The sequence below is a fragment of the Megalops cyprinoides genome, chromosome 10, assembly GCF_013368585.1.
Source record: "Megalops cyprinoides isolate fMegCyp1 chromosome 10, fMegCyp1.pri, whole genome shotgun sequence".
NCBI classification, from domain to species: domain Eukaryota; kingdom Metazoa; phylum Chordata; class Actinopteri; order Elopiformes; family Megalopidae; genus Megalops; species Megalops cyprinoides.
Window position 1 is genome coordinate 32,751,703 of NC_050592.1, and position 17,365 is coordinate 32,769,067.

Below are 17,365 nucleotides of genomic sequence, written 5' to 3' on the forward strand. Positions count from 1 at the left end.
CTGCTCAGCGTGCATCACTCAGGGCCTGCTGCTCTCCCAGCCAGATGCCACCCAGATAAACACTTCAGCTTGGTTATGGGCAGGCAGTTCCTCTGATGGGACAATTTGACAATCTAATCACACCGCACCTGCGCTCTACACCCGAATGGTTCGGCACCAGGGTTTTGATGTGCACTCTCACGAGTCACATTTCACCTTTCTGTGTTGTTTCCATGGGATTCAAACTTTGTTAAAGATCAAAATGAAATTATGGCAGTTATGGCTAATATTGACACATGGTACAACCAAAAAATTGGTGCTGATGCTTTGCTCAGCTTGGTTGACTGTATGAGATCAGTTTGCAAAGAGCATGCAGAGTCTCTGGTTTACAGCATGTGTGATTTTTGCCTATGAAATGATGAATTGTGTGACATGAGTGAACATGTGAACACTACTAGAGTGAGCTGGACCACAACTGCTCTGGCCATTTTAACTCACACACTGATTAGTCAGCACATCTTTGATCAAGGTAATTTTACCCATAAAAAATGTATGGTATGAGCTATTTAATGTATGCAGCGTAGAGAAGTCCTAGGTCAGTGCTGTCTGTGGTCAGTGAAAGCACTCGGATTAAAGTAAATCATTTATGTAGTGCTTTGAAAAGAGTGGTTGTAACTGCGTTCTGAGATTCCTTTGCATCAGTCCGCTCCATTGTTTTAAATCACCCTAACCTGAGTTAATAGACAGTCATGTGAGATTTTTTGCTTTAAAGTTTAATTAGATCACGCTTTGTCTTTTGCGATAGGGAACATAACTTGCTGGCACCGGCCTGCGTTGCACATGTTAGCCCTACAAACAGCTTTAATCCGAGAACATATCAATATTTCACCGGGTGCTTTTAAGATCGTTCGGAGGCGGCTTTTTAATCCCTGGCCTGGTTTCTGCACCAGAGGCAAGTCTGCTGGTCTTCACCATCTCTAAAAACGAGGCCATCTCCCACCAGCTTTTGTTGTTCTTTTCCCTGGCGGGCGGAGCACATACAGAGGATGCACTTCTGAGAGGTTACTCTAGGCTGAGGATCTCAGCGGAACGTCTGTGGGAGAGCAGGGAAAGTGGCTGCCGCTCTGACAGCGCGGGCTCTTCAGTGGGAGACGGCTGCGGGTGAACACTGTCAGTCTGCCCAAACACGTGCTGAGGCGCGTCACGTGCAGCCTCCTGAGGCCTGTGACCTCCGCCCAAATATCACCCCCTGCCTAAAACACACACTCCCCTTGCTCCCAATGAAAGGCAAGAAAAACACAACTGTTAAGTAAAGTATTGTGTGTGTGTGTGTGTGTGTGTGTGTGTGTGTGTGTGTGTGTGTGTGTGTGTGTGTATGTGTGTGTGTGTGTGTGTGTGTGTGGGATCAGAGCCCTGTTTGACTGAGATTGCGAAACCCCATTTGGGCAATGGACCTCAGAGATCAGGGCCACATTTCTAAATCTGAGCCGGCGGTAAAAACTAGACTTGGCTTGGTAAGTTATGGGCATAGACTCAGTGTTTTAATTAAACGGTACAGCATTAACATATGCTTCTGCATAGCAGTGTAGAGTTTCTACATTGGTGCAGATTGGTGTAATTAATCTTGATCACCCTGCTACTTGGTCAGAATTTCAGCAGGCAGCTGTAGTGGTAACCTCCAGAGGACTTTATCAGTAGGGCATTATTCATGACCGCAGTGAAACAGAGCTGATTAATACCATCGGAGTGTTCCCTGCACCACGCAGCATTCTTAAAACCACTGGTAATTATCTTCCATCCATAGTGAAGACTTGAGTTTAATTGTCTTTACACTTCCACCTGCTCCCCCGCCCACCCCTCCATTTTCAATGAGTTGTAAAATCTGTGTAGGCAAAAAAAAATACTACATCATCTACAAAATTTTGCAACTCTAACAGAAAATATATGATGTTCATTGCCTTTCTATATTGAACAGTAATTCGTTTTTTTCTTGGTGGCATATGGTATAGAATGGATTTCAGCTGCATTTGTTTCCATGAGAAAGTCCTCATAAAAAATGTGACGTTATCATTGGTTGCACAACAACATTGCGTCCAGTGCCACTCCAGACTTCACGAGTGCAGCATGTCATTTCCAATTTGTATTTAGGTAGATTGTCTGCAGTGTTTCGCGGGCATAATCATTTATTCTAATCACGCGATTGGTGTCGATTATTCTGTGAATTATTTGTTTTATTGTTAATCAAGGAGGATAAAGGGGAACAGGCTGGAAGTAATGATAGATTTAAAGTTGGTGTTCAGGCTTCCCCTATTCCCAGCTCACCAGCCGCCACTGGGGTCTGGACGTATTTCTCGACCGTAGCTCCTGCAGCTGTTGTAGTCTCTTCTGAGCTGTAGAAACTGTGGCTCTCTTGGTCCAAGGTTGAATAGCCCCGTTATAGTAATATCCACTGAATGAGTCAGCGTCCTCTGGATGGTGTTCCTCGAACCCTAGGATGTATGTAATGCCTCTCTGTGCTTGAGTGAAATTTAAAGAGGCAAATGGTGATTAAAACCATTTGCTATATTTGTCACTGGTATTCCATGAATCTGTGCTCCCCTCTATGAAACCCAATCACAGCGCTGCTCTATCCGAAACGCAGTCGCCTTGTTCATCAGCCCTGCGCCACAGCAGCACGCGGGGGAAACAGACGTCCTCTCTTCGATCGCACCATCACGGGGGCTGGGCCCCTGCCACACTGTGCGTGAGCTCCACCTGCCTCTGTGTCACGGCTGCCCACTGCCGAAGCCCATTTGAGCTAAAACTGAGCTGTGGGGCTCAACAATGAAGTCATTACCTGAGCCGCAATGCTCCCCTTTTCCGTTTAAGGGCTTATTAGCATCGATTGTTTTGGGGTACGTGAGAAATTGTCTTCCTGTTGCCTCCACGGGTAGGGATAGCCAACCCATGGCGATGTCTAACTCCTGCCTGAAGTATTTGTGCCTGAATCAGATTTGTCTCATTTAGGGAGACCTAAAAACCAGACACCAAAATGGGCTGTCTGTTGTTAGGGAGCATTTCCTGCGACCACCCCCCACCCCACCTTTAGAGTTGTGGTTTGTGGATCCACTATGAACAGAATTGATGTAATCTTTCCTTTGCATGTGTAATGAAAAAGTTTTGAAAGGGCTGAACGTCTCGTTCAATTTGATCAATTTGATGGAAAAATTTTCTGATGAATGAAACTGTGCTGTTGCATACCACCAATCTTTTACAATGCTTCAGTGCTTTGTATGGTATAGCTATAACTGATAAATTATCCTTGTGTTTATATATCAGTATTAAAGTAATGCAAAACTGAGTGACCGAGTAACTGCAAGTGTGTACTGCAAGTCTGACTGACTGGCACAGTTTAGATGCTCAGAAACATCCAAGCTTATTGTGAGATGAGGCACAAAACCGATCGACCTCAGTGAGTCCTGCCAGAACCCATAAAACACTTATTGTTCCTAAAAGATGCTCTTGCGTCCCTGGAGTGGAGCATTTTTGACAGGAGTGAAAACTACAGTACTCTGTACTAAAGCCTTGGCCGTGCAGCTTTCACACTGTCGAGTCTGTTCCTATTAATTAGCATGGGGGGGAATAGCCGCCATGGCCACTATACCCGTTAGCATGCAGTGCTGCATTGCAGGTAATTGTGCTCCACTGAGAAACTGAAACAGGGGAATGAAACGGAGAAGGAAAAAACACTGCAGCATCCATTCTCAGTTTACGCAAAGTATCAATGCTGGCCCGGTCCCAGCCAAATAAACAGGAGGCAAGATTTTATACCAGTATGCAGATCAATATAACAGTGTCGGAGGAGAGGCACTTTATTACAGCCATTCTGAAGCGGAGACACGTCCTTGTAACATCCTGTAGCAGACGGAGTCTCTGGAATAGTGTGCTGTTTATTGCATTTGATCCTGATAAGGCTGGCACGGCTGCTGCGTTTGCAGGGTGGGCACACGGTCTGTAAAGACATTCCCCCTTGCCGCTCTGCCCGAGTGTCAGCTCTTTGCCTATTCCACAGATACGTCACCTCGGCCCGTTCCTCAACTAGAATCTTTTCCTTGAATTACACTCAGGTGTACTGGCCCGCTGGAAAATTGCTATGAAATCCTGTCACACTGGTATCTTCTGCTGTTACTTTTTGCTCACAGCTGACGGCAGCTTTAGGAAAGGCTTTCGAAGAGTTTGCGTTTGATCTCATATGAGAGTGAAAGCATGTACATCTTAAGCTGGCCCTTGTGGCCTAAGAAGAGCGAAATGGCTGGTACATTAATGCTTCATGAGAGCATTGCATTGCTGTTTTTGCCCTGTGAAAACATTTATGTGGCATATATCCATCTTAATAAAAGGAAAAAATGTATCATTTGAAGTTTGATGCAGATCTGATTTTTTTGATAACTTGAATAGAAAAAATTTGTATTTGGTGAATTCATGCCTAACTCCATGCACAGGTGTGTACAGCCCACCCTCTGAAAAAGAGCCTCGCGAGGACCCCGAGGCCGAGCGCAGCCCCTGCTCAAGGCCCCCGGATCCACTCTACGTTTTTACACGGCGGAGCTTCACGCTCTGTGCGATCAAAGCGAGGCAGGGCAATTCATCTTAGCGGCAGAGCCCGCCACCTCTTCCCCCTCTCGGCCCTAATTAATCTCAGAGGAGGCGACGAGTGACAGCCGCGCCGAGGAGATGATGCATTGCGTGTCACGTCCGGGGTGCGCGGCCGCGGCCACTTCAGCGGCAGCTACTTCAGCGCCTTCTCACACAAGACTCTCTCACGTTGTTTAACGGCCCCGAGTCGCTGTTACAAATCACGCAGTGACCTACATTCTGGCTCCCATTTTCTTTTTCTCTTGGTTTCTAAAGTAGGGTACACATTTTGCACTGGTTTTCCCATTTGTTCTGTTTAATGATTTGACCTTTCCCCTCCCCTTTGACTGAATTTGAAGGAAGGAAATAGGTTTTAGGAAGTTCACTAACTAAAATGTGGGTCCACCTCTAATGGTAACCACTTATAGTTCTGACAGAGATGTGTACCTGTGATTTCTGGTTACACTTGCTGTAAAGAAACACCATATTCAGGTGAAGAATAAGATGCACATGCTGTCTTAAAAATAAATACGCACACTGTCTGTCATTTCCACACATTGTACTGTCAGGAACAAGAAAATTCAATTCAATGTAATAATTAAGCCCTTTGAAATATAAAATATAAATACATATATAATATAAAAACATCACAATATTTGGGCTCCCAAATACTCCACGTGACTGCCTACCACACCACAGTATAGTGTCCACTAAGGACAGTTTTTTCCCCCGACTGTCAGTTTGCAGTCCTGAAGAAGACAGATGTGCAGGAATTGGCAGAGCGTTCCCCTTCTCGTTCTGTTTCTGATGGCTTTCCGATAGACTGGAGCTAACAGTTATTCTGTCTAATCAGGACTTGTCTAGCACAGAGTAAAGCTTGCTGCTATGGTGGTTTTCATTCCTAATGGGCAAACCCATCCCATTCAAATTGCCAAGTAATTGTTCTTTTAACACCCTGAAGTACTTTATGTTTTAGTTTTATCTTCACTAATACATTTTCACACCATAATACATTATGGATTGCATAAAGCACCAATGTGAATGTGCCTATTTGTCTACAATATTAATACACTTCTCAGAATTCATTATTATTTATAAGACAGTTTGTACCTTATTAGTATTACTCGATTATGCAGACCTTCAATATGGTTCAGACCTCATAGAAAAAAAATGTTTGTACTTCATGTTCTTCATATTAACTAGGAATTAACTAACGCTGTTGTTGGTTTTTCTGAAATTAGTGGATGGCGTTTATCATGACAAAAAACAAAAGCCACACAAATGCAATGTAGCCATGGTTACAGAGAAGAGCAGCCAAGACAACTGAGGCAGTCTCCTTGGCCTGTGTGGCAAGCTCCCTTGAGCAGTCCTCATGCACAGTGATCATGTTCATTTCAGGTTATTGGCACCAGCCCAAGGACTGATGCAAAGGTGGATTTTTTCTTAAATGTTGATAACAAGGGTCCCGAGATTTCTTAGGTTTTGGTTTATTTTAACTGCTCTGTTTGACCACATTTGTGCCTGAGTCTGTTTCTTTGATGCACTTGTGAGAAACCTTTCTGTATGCAAATGAGTGTCACTCCACCTACGTTCTTTGTTCATTAAGCTGCTGGCTCAGTTTGGTTCTCCATGCAAACAATGCTAACAGAGCTGATCAATGAGAGTAATGACTAATTCCCTCAGGTCAGGCACCCTGAGACCGGAATAAAGCTTTGTCCAGGTTGCATGAAGTCAATATGCTGACGTGTGTGGTTGCTTTGCACATCAATACACTGTTCCTGAAAAAAAAAAAATTGAAGGTTTGACCACATGACCTGGGTACATCAGGGCAACAGCAGTTCGCTCTTGTACTGTGCCGGTATACATATATTCTCTTACATTATCGTATTAAGATAATGTGTGTGCATGCCGAGTGTCCAGTAATCCCTTGTTATAATGCCTAGTGTTATTGTATGCAAGATACATTTTAGAAACAGCATGAAAAACCTACCAACACATGAGTGTACCAATAAGTTACAGTGAAGTCGTATTGTAGACATTCTTGTCTAGAGCAGCTTACATAGCTGACAATTTTTTTCATTCTACATCTGCAATGTTGCGTGTTTTACTGAAGCAATTCAGGCAATTAAGTACCTTGCCTAAGGGTGCAACAGCAGTGCCCCATGTGGGAATTGCAACCTTCAAGTTATGATCTGTTGTTCTCCCACTATACGACATGGCTGCCTTTTCCTGCATGTTCCTGAAGTTAAGATAAATTACTGCGGTTAGACCAGTGAGAGCTATAAAGTGTAAGACTGTTGCAAGGTGCTGCTTGTGTGTGAGAGTAGAGCATGGGGGGATACGTGGGACATTGCAGTGTGAGGTGCTGCCCCACACTAATACCCCACGCTGCATGTATCAGTGGGTCACGGTTTATGAGCTGGCTCTGTGGCTGAAAGCTCCGTTTCACATCTTTTTTAAGAGAGTTGATTTATTGACATGAAAAACTACCACTGCCATAAACGTCAATGTATTGATGTTTTGAAAAATCATGTTTTGAGTCTGATCTTGACATTTAGCAGGGATCGGGTTGGACTAGGTCTCACCTGTCCATGTTCTTTCATTCTTTCAGGTTCATTTTAACACCCTTTATTATTGCAATGTCTTTATAGTTCAAAAAAGTGAGGAGCCAGAGGCGTTATAATTTGTGCTTTTAGTTAATTACTAACTCAATATGACATACAGTACAGGTTTTGAGGAGTGTCTCACCTGTCTCAGTTAGATGCAGCTACAAGGCATTTTACCTGCATGAGAACATTTCCAATCCCCTTCTTGTATGATTTATAATTTCTCATAAGCAGGTCTGTGAATGAGGTTTGAATTTCTGCGAGCAACTTTTCATTTGCTCCAGTCTGTGGGGACAGAACAGACTGCAACCTAGTTGGACATGAAATCAGCCTCTTTCTTGGCCAGATAACGTGAAATGGATGCTCTGAAAAGCTTGTCAAGCATATGCGGCATTAGGATTTCTCAAACAGTGATTCATTCGTTCCCGAAATGCTGTCCAGTTCCCATGTTAACGAGTCAGCCATGCTCACTGGCTGCCCACGGATGTTCAGCAAAGCTGAACTAAAGCTTCACTTCCCTGTTCAGGTCACATTTAGACACAGCTAAAAATACACCACACAATTGTTCTGATTTATAGCCACAAGAGCCACATCTGAGGAATAATAGTCATAAATGGGTGAAATGTTATTTTAAGTTTTTCCAGGTTTTTGAAAACTGCTTTTTTTCTCAGGAGCAATACTTTGTCCCAGTTTCGTGCCTTTCTTTCCAGGCTGTGATTACTGAATTTGTCATCCTGGAGAAGTGAGTGCCCAGCAGGAAAATATTGACTCATTATGGCAGTTACATCTTTTTTCTAATAACACTGCACATCCATATTTTTTGGATTTTTTTTCCAACACGTCAATACTAGTAATGTCGCATGCCATGTCAGCATTAGTCTCCGAATTGAATTTCTGTGAAAATGTGTCGAACTGTATTCTCTAATCCATGTTCGCAGATGTAGGAGTTAGCAGCGCGTGGTAGTTCATTGAGTATTGGTTTAAGATAAGATTGGTTTATATAAGAAAAGCCAGAGAAGTCGTAAGGATCTCATTTGGAAAGTGGATTATGGCCCGCCCCACTGTCTAGATGTTAATATGTTCACCCATTGTGTGTTGACTATGACATCATATATATTTCTATGTTAAAACAGTGTGTTGATGGTGTTTTCCCATAGCCAGAATTGCTCTTCCTCCGACACACTAGTCCCTCTCTTTCTCTGGCTGTCTATATTTAAACCCCAGAATTTAGATGGGGCTCAAAGAAGCCACTCTCAGTGCTTTCTCTGTTGGTTTGACCTTAAGTGGGTTTTTTCACTTGCGTTTGGATTACCTAAAGCTGAAACCCAATGGCATGAATCGTCCAGTGAAAGACGTGTGGCACTAATGGGGTGGAGAGTGGCTAACCAAAGCCTCCTCACAGGTGTAAACAAACGGCACTCCCAGAAGGCACCAGGTGACATGCATGGTCAGCTCTTATAGGGCATTTGTTGGGATACCATCTGCCTGTTTGGCTTCTCGGACATCTTGGCTGACCAGCCTCCCACACAGCCACATCTCTTGGATGTTGTCCACTACCGGATCGAGCACTTCAGTTTCACTGAAAACACTTGATTTTGTTTTTGTGTACGCGTGGGCTGAGTTAATGTGCTCAGTGAGAGGGCTGGGCTACACTTCAAACAGATGTCCCATTTCAAGAATGTTTAACTGGCATCTCTTCACCCGGCCCCTGGAGTCAATCAAAACTGCCAAGTCATCTGAAGGGTAAGTGCTGTAGAGTGCAGTAGAAAAAACCTTCCCATATTAAGGCAAAGTGGCTTCTCCTTAAGATGGTTTGGTGATGTGCATTGATTTTGGGGGGTTGTATTATTATAACAAATAACTGATTAATCTGTACATTTTGATTTTTGTGTTTGTTTCTGGATTGTTTTTTTTTGCTTGTTTATTTTAGAATATCAGTTTTCCATCTTGGCTATATATGGATCAAAAGATATCTGCGAAGCATTGGAATTCATGTTTAAGATGAATGTTGAGTTAAATACAATAGAAAGGTAATTATTAACATATATACAAAGGAGTTTTGTTATTGATGTTAATGACCATCTTTGACCATTTCAATTTGAACGTCATGTCCACGCTGCTTTGTATAGAAATAGGTCGACTCTTCAGAGAAATAGCATGGCCTCGTCTAATAATAAGGTCTATAATTTAGACACATTGTCTGGAATGACTCACAGGTGTTCCTTTTGTGGGGGTGGCAGCAGGGGCACTGGGACAGCTTACAGCAGGGACTCAGGGGGGCTGGGGGGTGGTTTGGCCTGCAGAGAGAGTCATGTGGAAGCCAAGCTGTCCCGTGGCAGCAGGAACGGACCAGTGCTCTGATCAGTCAGGGCAAGGATCAGAGAATGTAAACCGAGACGACAACTCCATTAGCTGCTGTTTATACGTGTAGGGCCCACAGCCCAGCATCTGCGCTCGGTGGGGTTCCATCAGTCAAACCATGTTTGCTCACCACCTTGCGGGTGTCAGGGTGCCAGATGCCTGCCCTCAATGGAGCAACTCAAGGGTATTGTCTTGACTTCGCTGTCACATTCAGTATTGCATTACACAGTGACACACTGCGACTTACACAGTTTACAATTTGTACAATTTATTCATTTATACAGCTGGATATTTACTGAGGCAATTTGGGTTAAGCACCTTGCCCAAGGGCATAACAGCTGAGCCCCACTAGGGAATCAATCCAAGCCCTGTTCCTTACCACTATACCTCACTGTTGCACATGTGAAATGATCAGAGATATAGAGGCTTTCCAGACTTTGTCTCTCTTCTGCTGCGCTGACTCACAAAGGCAGTACAGCAATACCCTCTCTGTAGTTACTGCACAGTCATCCTCGCTGTCCTGTTCAGGAGTTAAGTATTTCTCTGTGAAATGACTCTTATTGTGAAGGTGCATTATATATATAGGTATATATTAATAGAATGAATTAATTGGTTTTTCCTTGTATGTTAGTTTCTAAATTTTTTTTGGCGAGTATTTTGCTGCAAATCTGTAATGGTCTCTGTGTAGGAAATATACAGTTTGTGTGTTTTTGGAGACATTCTATGTGCTTTTGGATTCAGCTGTAAATGATCAAGAAACGCAGCCATTGCCTCAAAGGCAATTTATTCATCATTTTCCAAGCACAGTCATGACTGAAGGATGAGTCTTCGGAAGTTATTTTGATCGAGGCACTCTGTTTGAGATGTTCAGGAGCAGCCGAGGATCAAAGGCAGATTTAAGTGATTGATTATGACTGATTCCCAAAAGGCGTGTCCACAGACGAATGCCCGAGGGTCCTCTGGTTGCCAAAATTCATGCAAGAAGCCTGGCCCTAGTTCAGCTCTGAGCTATGATGAAGGCTCTTCTAGATGTGCTTTGACGAACAGACTCAGTGTCTTTCGCTGCTCTCAGAACTGTCCAGCATGGGGACCTCTGACCAGTCCACTTCTAGTTTACTTTCCTTGAGAGTTCTAAGGATACTTTCCCCAGTCATGCATTTTAAATTTCATTCTAAGATTCATTTTGTATTTTTTCTCCTTGATTTATAATTTATAAATTAGTGTATAGATAAATATGTTATTCTCATGTATTCTTGCCTGGGATGTTTGCTTAAATATTTTTGTGTATTATCTCGGTTAAATCTGTACATATAATACAAAGTCAGGATTGGCAAACTGGACATATAGAAATTTTCACAATTTCATCCTTTCAGAGTACCATTGTCGAATTCAGAGATGTTGAAACATCCAAACAATTTCTATTCATTTTGAAGACAAATTTCTATTTTGCTATTTCAATGATGGCTCACCACATTCCTGGAACCAGCCTTTGTTTTTCATCTCAGTGTGAGATGCACGTGTAAAATCCAATGGGCAGCATAAGTAAGATATTTCGAATAGGTTCGATGTCGGATAAACAATGCAGCCCATTATCAGAGGCAGTCCTCTGAAAGAGACACTGTTTCAGCTCCCTCTGTTTCCCACTGCGGGCATCACTGAGGATGTGGATTGCGTGCCAAGCACCCACCAACCACATGCCAAACGGGCTGTTTCATTCGCTGTCCCTTCCGCCACAGACCAAGCAGGCATGTGCCACTTAATGAATGACTGAGGAGTGACATACCAGGGTTTGGATTGTAGGAGTGGAATCTGGGGAGGTTCCCAGCCTGTTTATTCATTTATTTGTATTTTTAATACAAAAGTATTTTTTAATAATCTTTCAGCATTTTTCCCTTTTTTATTGCTATTTTGCATGCTAGACTCATCTCACCATGACAATGTGCATACCTGCACAGGAATAATGGACATAGTAAATGCAATTTCCTAATACACCTGCCCACCAGCAATGACTGTTCTTCACACTACAAGTCTATGCAGCAGCTCGCATAGAACATGTTTGTTTTTTTTCCAGTATATTATACACAGTATATCCACTCTGTATCAACTTGATGTGGTAGTGATATCTAAGGTGTGACAACTCTGGGAAAGATAAGATGGTATAACTGTCAGCGACTGTCAAGAGACTCTGTTTCAGGCCCTGTTGAGAAATCTAGAGCTCTTTATGATGCGTCCATACATTTGCTGAGGTTTGCTTCTATAACGAAAGGGCTAGCACACTGTAGCTCTTTTAGACTGTTATGTTTACAACTGCAGTGCTTTATGGGCCTTTGTCATTGTTCTTATATCTGTCACATTGCAGAGGTGCTTAGATTTGCATCTGGAGTGTTAAATGTGCTTACTCATGCAAATACTTGGCTCTGAGAGTGCAGAGTAGGTTTGTGCTTGTAGTTTCTGTAGCTGCAGTAGTGGTGTAAAAGAGGAACAAATGGAAGTCCTAAATATGACATCTGTGATGTGTCTGTGATTGCTGGGAAATGCTGACCTGAATCTGGTTTTGTCTCACAAAACGTTCTGTTTTACTTTAACAATTAAGTGGGCTTACAATGTACCTGCGCAGTACAATGTTACTGGTACTTTTTGGCTTGACCACTTACTCTCGTATAACAACCATAATATCTATTGAGTTATTTGACAAGATATTACCATGTAGATATAAAGGGGCAACTATGAAGGTACAACGTAATGGGCAAATTATTCTACGGTGGCACCATTCTTAAAATTTTATTTCAGCAAATTTCCTGTCTGTCAGAGTTTACAATATCAGTATTTAGATTGATATGAGTTCAGTCCATAATAAAGACTAATTTGCAAACACAAGGCAAAATACTGAATATTTCACTTAATATCAAGACCAAATTTATCAACCGGTGAACAGAGTGAAGAAATACCTACGCAGACTTCCATGCAGAATATTCTAATATCTGTTATCTATTTCCTCCCTGCAATGATGTTCCTCTCAAAGCAGGGTTTCTGCTTCCTTTCCTTTCCACAGTACAATTTTTTTTCTCAAATTGCTGTCTATCGTAAAGTCACGCCTTTGATGGCCACTCTGAAATCAACTCAACTACAGAGAGGTTCAGACTTTCAAATGCATTTTTTAGCACTCAGCACATGGATGCCAGGGCTGATAGGAAACCCAAGCCAATCAGAGGCATTTGAATTCTTGCCCTCTCTTAGAGTGACATCCACCTCCCCCTTGTGAGACTGTACTGACTGGCTAAATTTTGAGTGTACCCTAGAATGAACTCTGGAATGTTAACGGTTGCTGGTCTGTTAAGCATTCCCGGAAGGTGTGCATTGGAAAGGAAGACAGGCCGGCCACGCATGAAATACTGTAGCTTGCAATATGGTGACTGAGCTCTTGAAGTGCCTCACAAAGAGCAGATGAAACCCCACCATGCACTCCTCTGTCTGAAACTCAAACTCAGTTCAGACATCAGTCTTCTTTTGTTTTTTGTCCTCATCAGTTGGACTGTTGGGGGCTGTCCACCCAGTTCACTTTAAAAGACAGCTCTATGGGTAGTCGACTTCTTTCCTGGCCGGTCCCTGCATTGTCCTGACACCTGCAAGCGAAACACATGTGGCGAGAAAATCGGACCTCTTCCATGTCTGGTAGCAACTAGGGCTTTTTAAAGGCCAGCATCAGTGACTCACGGAAACAGGAATCCTTTGTGCTCATACAGTCCTCACTGCAATTTTGTTCTGTCACAGCTGTGTTGGTGAACCCGTGTACTTGTGATTGCAGCGTGTGTGATTATTAGTGGATGATTTATTTTAACCCAGTTTAAATTAGCGGAAAGCAGGTATCGAGTGCTCTGGACGAAGTTTCAGAGAGACTCGTTAGCATGCATCCATGAGGAAAGGTCTTCTGTGAAAACGTGTTGGCCCAAAAGCGTGCAGCCTTCGCGGTGCTGGGCAGGTGCCATTGCCGGCCGGTCTGTGAAATCAGCCCCTGTGACAAAGCTGTCAAAACAGCACATTTTGTCTCTGCGTTGCCTTGTAGCCGTGAGCTCTCGCTGACATTTGGTAGTAGCTGTGATGGTGCTGTCTGTTCAAGGACGGCCGAATTCTTTCATGGTTTGAAGAGATGTCATTTCCTGTCCTGCAGAGAGCATGTTTTCACTGTTCTGTCCTTTCCTGTCCAGTTCCAGTCCTTTTAAAGTTTCCATCATACCACACAGGTAATTATCAAAGCGAAACTGCAAAGCACTTTTCAGTTATTGGGGAAATGAATCAATGACTGACAGTTCATCACCCTCCACCAAGCAAGCTGTTAAACTGCTACTGTAGGGAGAGTACAAAATGTTCTTTATATACAAAATGTGTTTTAAAAGTGCAAATACACAGTAGTCATTCTCTCTCATTTTGATTGCAAAATTGATCAATAGACACGCGCTGCAAATTATTCTCCAGCTGTTGAAGCATACATGAATTGAGTTGGATTTTTTATTAGCATTTCATATTAGCCCTTTTATAAATAAGTATAAACTAGGCCTTTATGAAGTGATGTGCAGTGCAATATATTTATAAATATATTCAGGATATTGTACTTGGCTCTAATGAAAATGACATTAGAAGAACACCAAATACATCTGAATGCTGGCTGTTTCTCTTGTTATTGTTTAACCTTAAAGCAAAGCAAGTTGTGTATGAAAGGGAGAATGAGGTGGGTGCTCTTATCGTGAATGAAAGCAGAAAATTACTTTAACAAACAGGGGGGAGAGGCTGCAGCAGCCTTTCATGGAAAAACACTGAACCAAATCAGGAGGGAGGGGAGCACGAAGCACCTCAAAGACACGTGAACCAGGAGTGACCAGCGTCTGGCCCTCAGCTGGCTGGTCACAGGCCGGAGAATGGCGAAGGGGGGTGGTCAGGGTGTAAACACCTTGAAGCGCTGTCTGTGGTAGGGAGGCTGTGACGAGGTTCAGGCCTCTTGCATCAGGACTGGAGCAGAGAGATACAGTATCTCTGGGTAAAGCTGCTTCTCCTGGAGAACCATTCGAGGTGCCTTTCTGCAGGGTGCCGTCTGATTGGCTGACAGGGGATGCCCCCCCCCCCCCACTCCCCTCTCCCCCCTCCCCCTGCTGTAGTACAGAGCACTGCACAGAAGGAAAGGGCTGAGTAGAAGAGACAGGCTCGCTGAGTGCAGACAGACCCCGCGTGATCGCACTGAGACGCACGCAGCTCCAGCCCGGACAGGGTCTGCTTACCGGCGCCGTGCCGCCACGACACCAGCCAGAGCTCCCCGCTCTTCAGCCCGGTCAGACCCGAAAGCCGGAGGGGTTGCCCCTATCCGCCAGCTGCCACCGACCGATTTCCCCCGAAGCAGCAAGGACATCTGTTAGAGATGGGCAGGCAGGGGCACGATGCCACGGCCACCACCGCTCCCGGCATGCGCATGCAGCGCTCTCAGAGCCGCATGAGCCTGTCGGCGTCCTTCGAGGCGCTGGCTGTCTACTTCCCCTGCATGAACTCCTTCGATGAGGAGGACGGAGGTAAGACGCGGATCTCTGTCTCGCCCCGCACCCCCCCTCGGGTTAATGTTGCCGGAGAAAACATGGGAAAGGCATGCTGGACAGTCTGCTAGGCATTGCGCGTGGTGAAGAGATAGCAGGGTCACTTAGTTTGGGCTGTTAGCTGCTTTAGAGTGAAGCGTGTGAGGGAGGCTGGCTCAGGGAAGCAGGACAGTGCAGAGCATGATTCAGCCTGGCCCTGAATGAGAGGGAAACAGAGCGAGGACTTTGCTCACTGCCTGCGCACTAATCCTTCTTGAACTATGCCCTCAACGCACACTACTGATTGTCCAGAAGAGACTACTTCCACAGGAGTGGATGTTTGTGTGCCTGTATGTCTGTGTGTTTCCTGTTTTCAAGTGACCCTCAGAACAGGGTGGTTTCAGCTTTTTGTATGTTAGAGGGTCACTCAACGCGGTGCGTTTGGTGTAGCACAGGAGACACGTTCAGAGACACATTTCCCAACATCCACAGATGGACTCACTAAGTGAGCCCGGGTCCCACAGGAGGACCTTCAGTCTCTGGACGGCAGTTTGGTTGCTCAATATGTGGTTCGGAGAAAAGCAACGAGGAAATGTATGCATTAGGAAGGGCCGTATGTACAAGGGAATGGTAGTAAAAGTGGTGCATTTTACAGCCAGATCTCAGAGTTCTTCTGTACTCTGTCTCCAAGTACGGTAAATTAAAAATCTTGGTTTCTTTTTTTGGTTGCTTTTTATGGGGGGGGGCTGATTTCAACTCTCAGAACGTAGTCTGTGTTGCCTTCAGATGAGTCATTGAGCTGGGTTTATTGGGTGTATGGGAGAGTTCTTTTATCACCAAGCAGTGAGAATTTTAATTAAGAGAGAGTATGTCTGAAAGAGCTTTCACAAATCCACCCCTGTAATCTTCATAATACCCTCTTTAAGAGCAAACAGTGACACCTGAGAGAGCTGAGTGCCTTGCCTATGTCTACCAATCAAATTCAAAGACCTTTTTAAACACTGTTATGCTTAATGGTGTAAAACAGCATCATTAGAGAGAGGGTAAGATGCTCGTTAAAAGCAAAATTAAGATTTTAAGATTTTCTGTTTAATGTCATGTTCAATTAATTCATTTAATTGCGGGTAATTACCTTTGACTCAATTGACAGACCAAGCCTTCTAATAGCAGTCATTTGCCCTTGATTAGTTTTCAATTTGTTGATTTGTTTCAGCTGAAGTCTCTTTATAGAAAAGTCACCTCGCTGGATTGCATCAGTGCCACTTGCAGCAGCTCAGGTTGTTAATGTTGTGCACAGGAAGCAGGGGCAGATGGCATTGAATAGCTGAGATTCTGAACCCCTTGGTGCCAGTGCTGAATGGAAAATAATGGGCTCATCTCCGCTAATGCCGAGTGCCTCATTCTGCTTCTCCTTTGAAAGCAGCTAGGGGAGGGCAAACAGCTGCAAGAACAATAGCCCCCTGAGCCAAGGATGCACTGGCCTAATTAAGGGTTAAGACATGTGAATGCTAAGCTCGAACCAGCCTCTGAATTAAATGTGTGTGTGTGGGCGCATGTGTACACATCAACATGCAGGTTGACTGAAAGAGCTGACGTGGGTATGGATATGATTGCCTTTGCTTTCATTCACATAAACAACAAACTATGTGCACCTCATGGCTGTAAAAGCAGTATTCACATAAATGTACAGTCCCATATTAAGAGTGTAAGGAATTATATTTGAGACACATGGATGATTTCAGTTGAAAATGATGAACACATGTAATAACTTAAAACATGTCCAAAACAATGTCCAAAGGGATTTCTCATTCATCAGGGATTAAGGCACAGTGAAGTGAAAGTGAAATGGATTGTTAATTAAGCAGCTGTTGAATGTGGAAAAAACAGGTTGGTTGGCTTATCCCAAAACCTGCTTTAAGAGCTGTGAGTATAAGGTGAAGGGACAAAAAATACCTCTCAGTTTCTTTCATTTCTGAGAAGTATATCATGGCCTGGCAACCGGCAATGTTCGACAAGGGGCATCTTGCATTGAGGATTTGGGGTTAATTTGAAATTATGGAACATGACTTTTTATACCTGTGTTGCAATGGTCCAGTTGTTGTCTTTATTATACAGTTACCTAACCAGATCACTCACAACAAGGTCAGCTTGGAGCAAAAACCAAGCAAACCTTCAAATTAATATGAGTTGTGATATAGCACAAAATCCTATTCTTACTTCAGAGGTACTTAACAAAAGAGATTATTGCTA

General features: G+C 43.7%; 1 protein-coding gene across 32 annotated transcripts in view; it reads left to right on the forward strand.

The window, feature by feature from the left end:
• Positions 1-17,365, forward strand: part of rims2a (regulating synaptic membrane exocytosis 2a) — a 187,774-nt gene that overhangs the window by 166,329 nt on the left and 4,080 nt on the right. The window contains exon 1 of one of the 32 annotated variants that reach the window (XM_036538390.1): positions 8,866-8,942. The exons of 30 other annotated variants lie outside the window; for them this stretch is intronic. Coding sequence is in view for 1 of the 2 variants with exons in the window: in XM_036538389.1 (XP_036394282.1) it covers positions 14,968-15,115 (148 nt within the window). In the remaining variant the exon portion in view is untranslated. Of the gene's footprint in view, positions 1-8,865; positions 8,943-14,741; positions 15,116-17,365 lie in introns of those variants that run through there. One more of the 32 variants, XM_036538389.1, reaches the window with a different exon arrangement.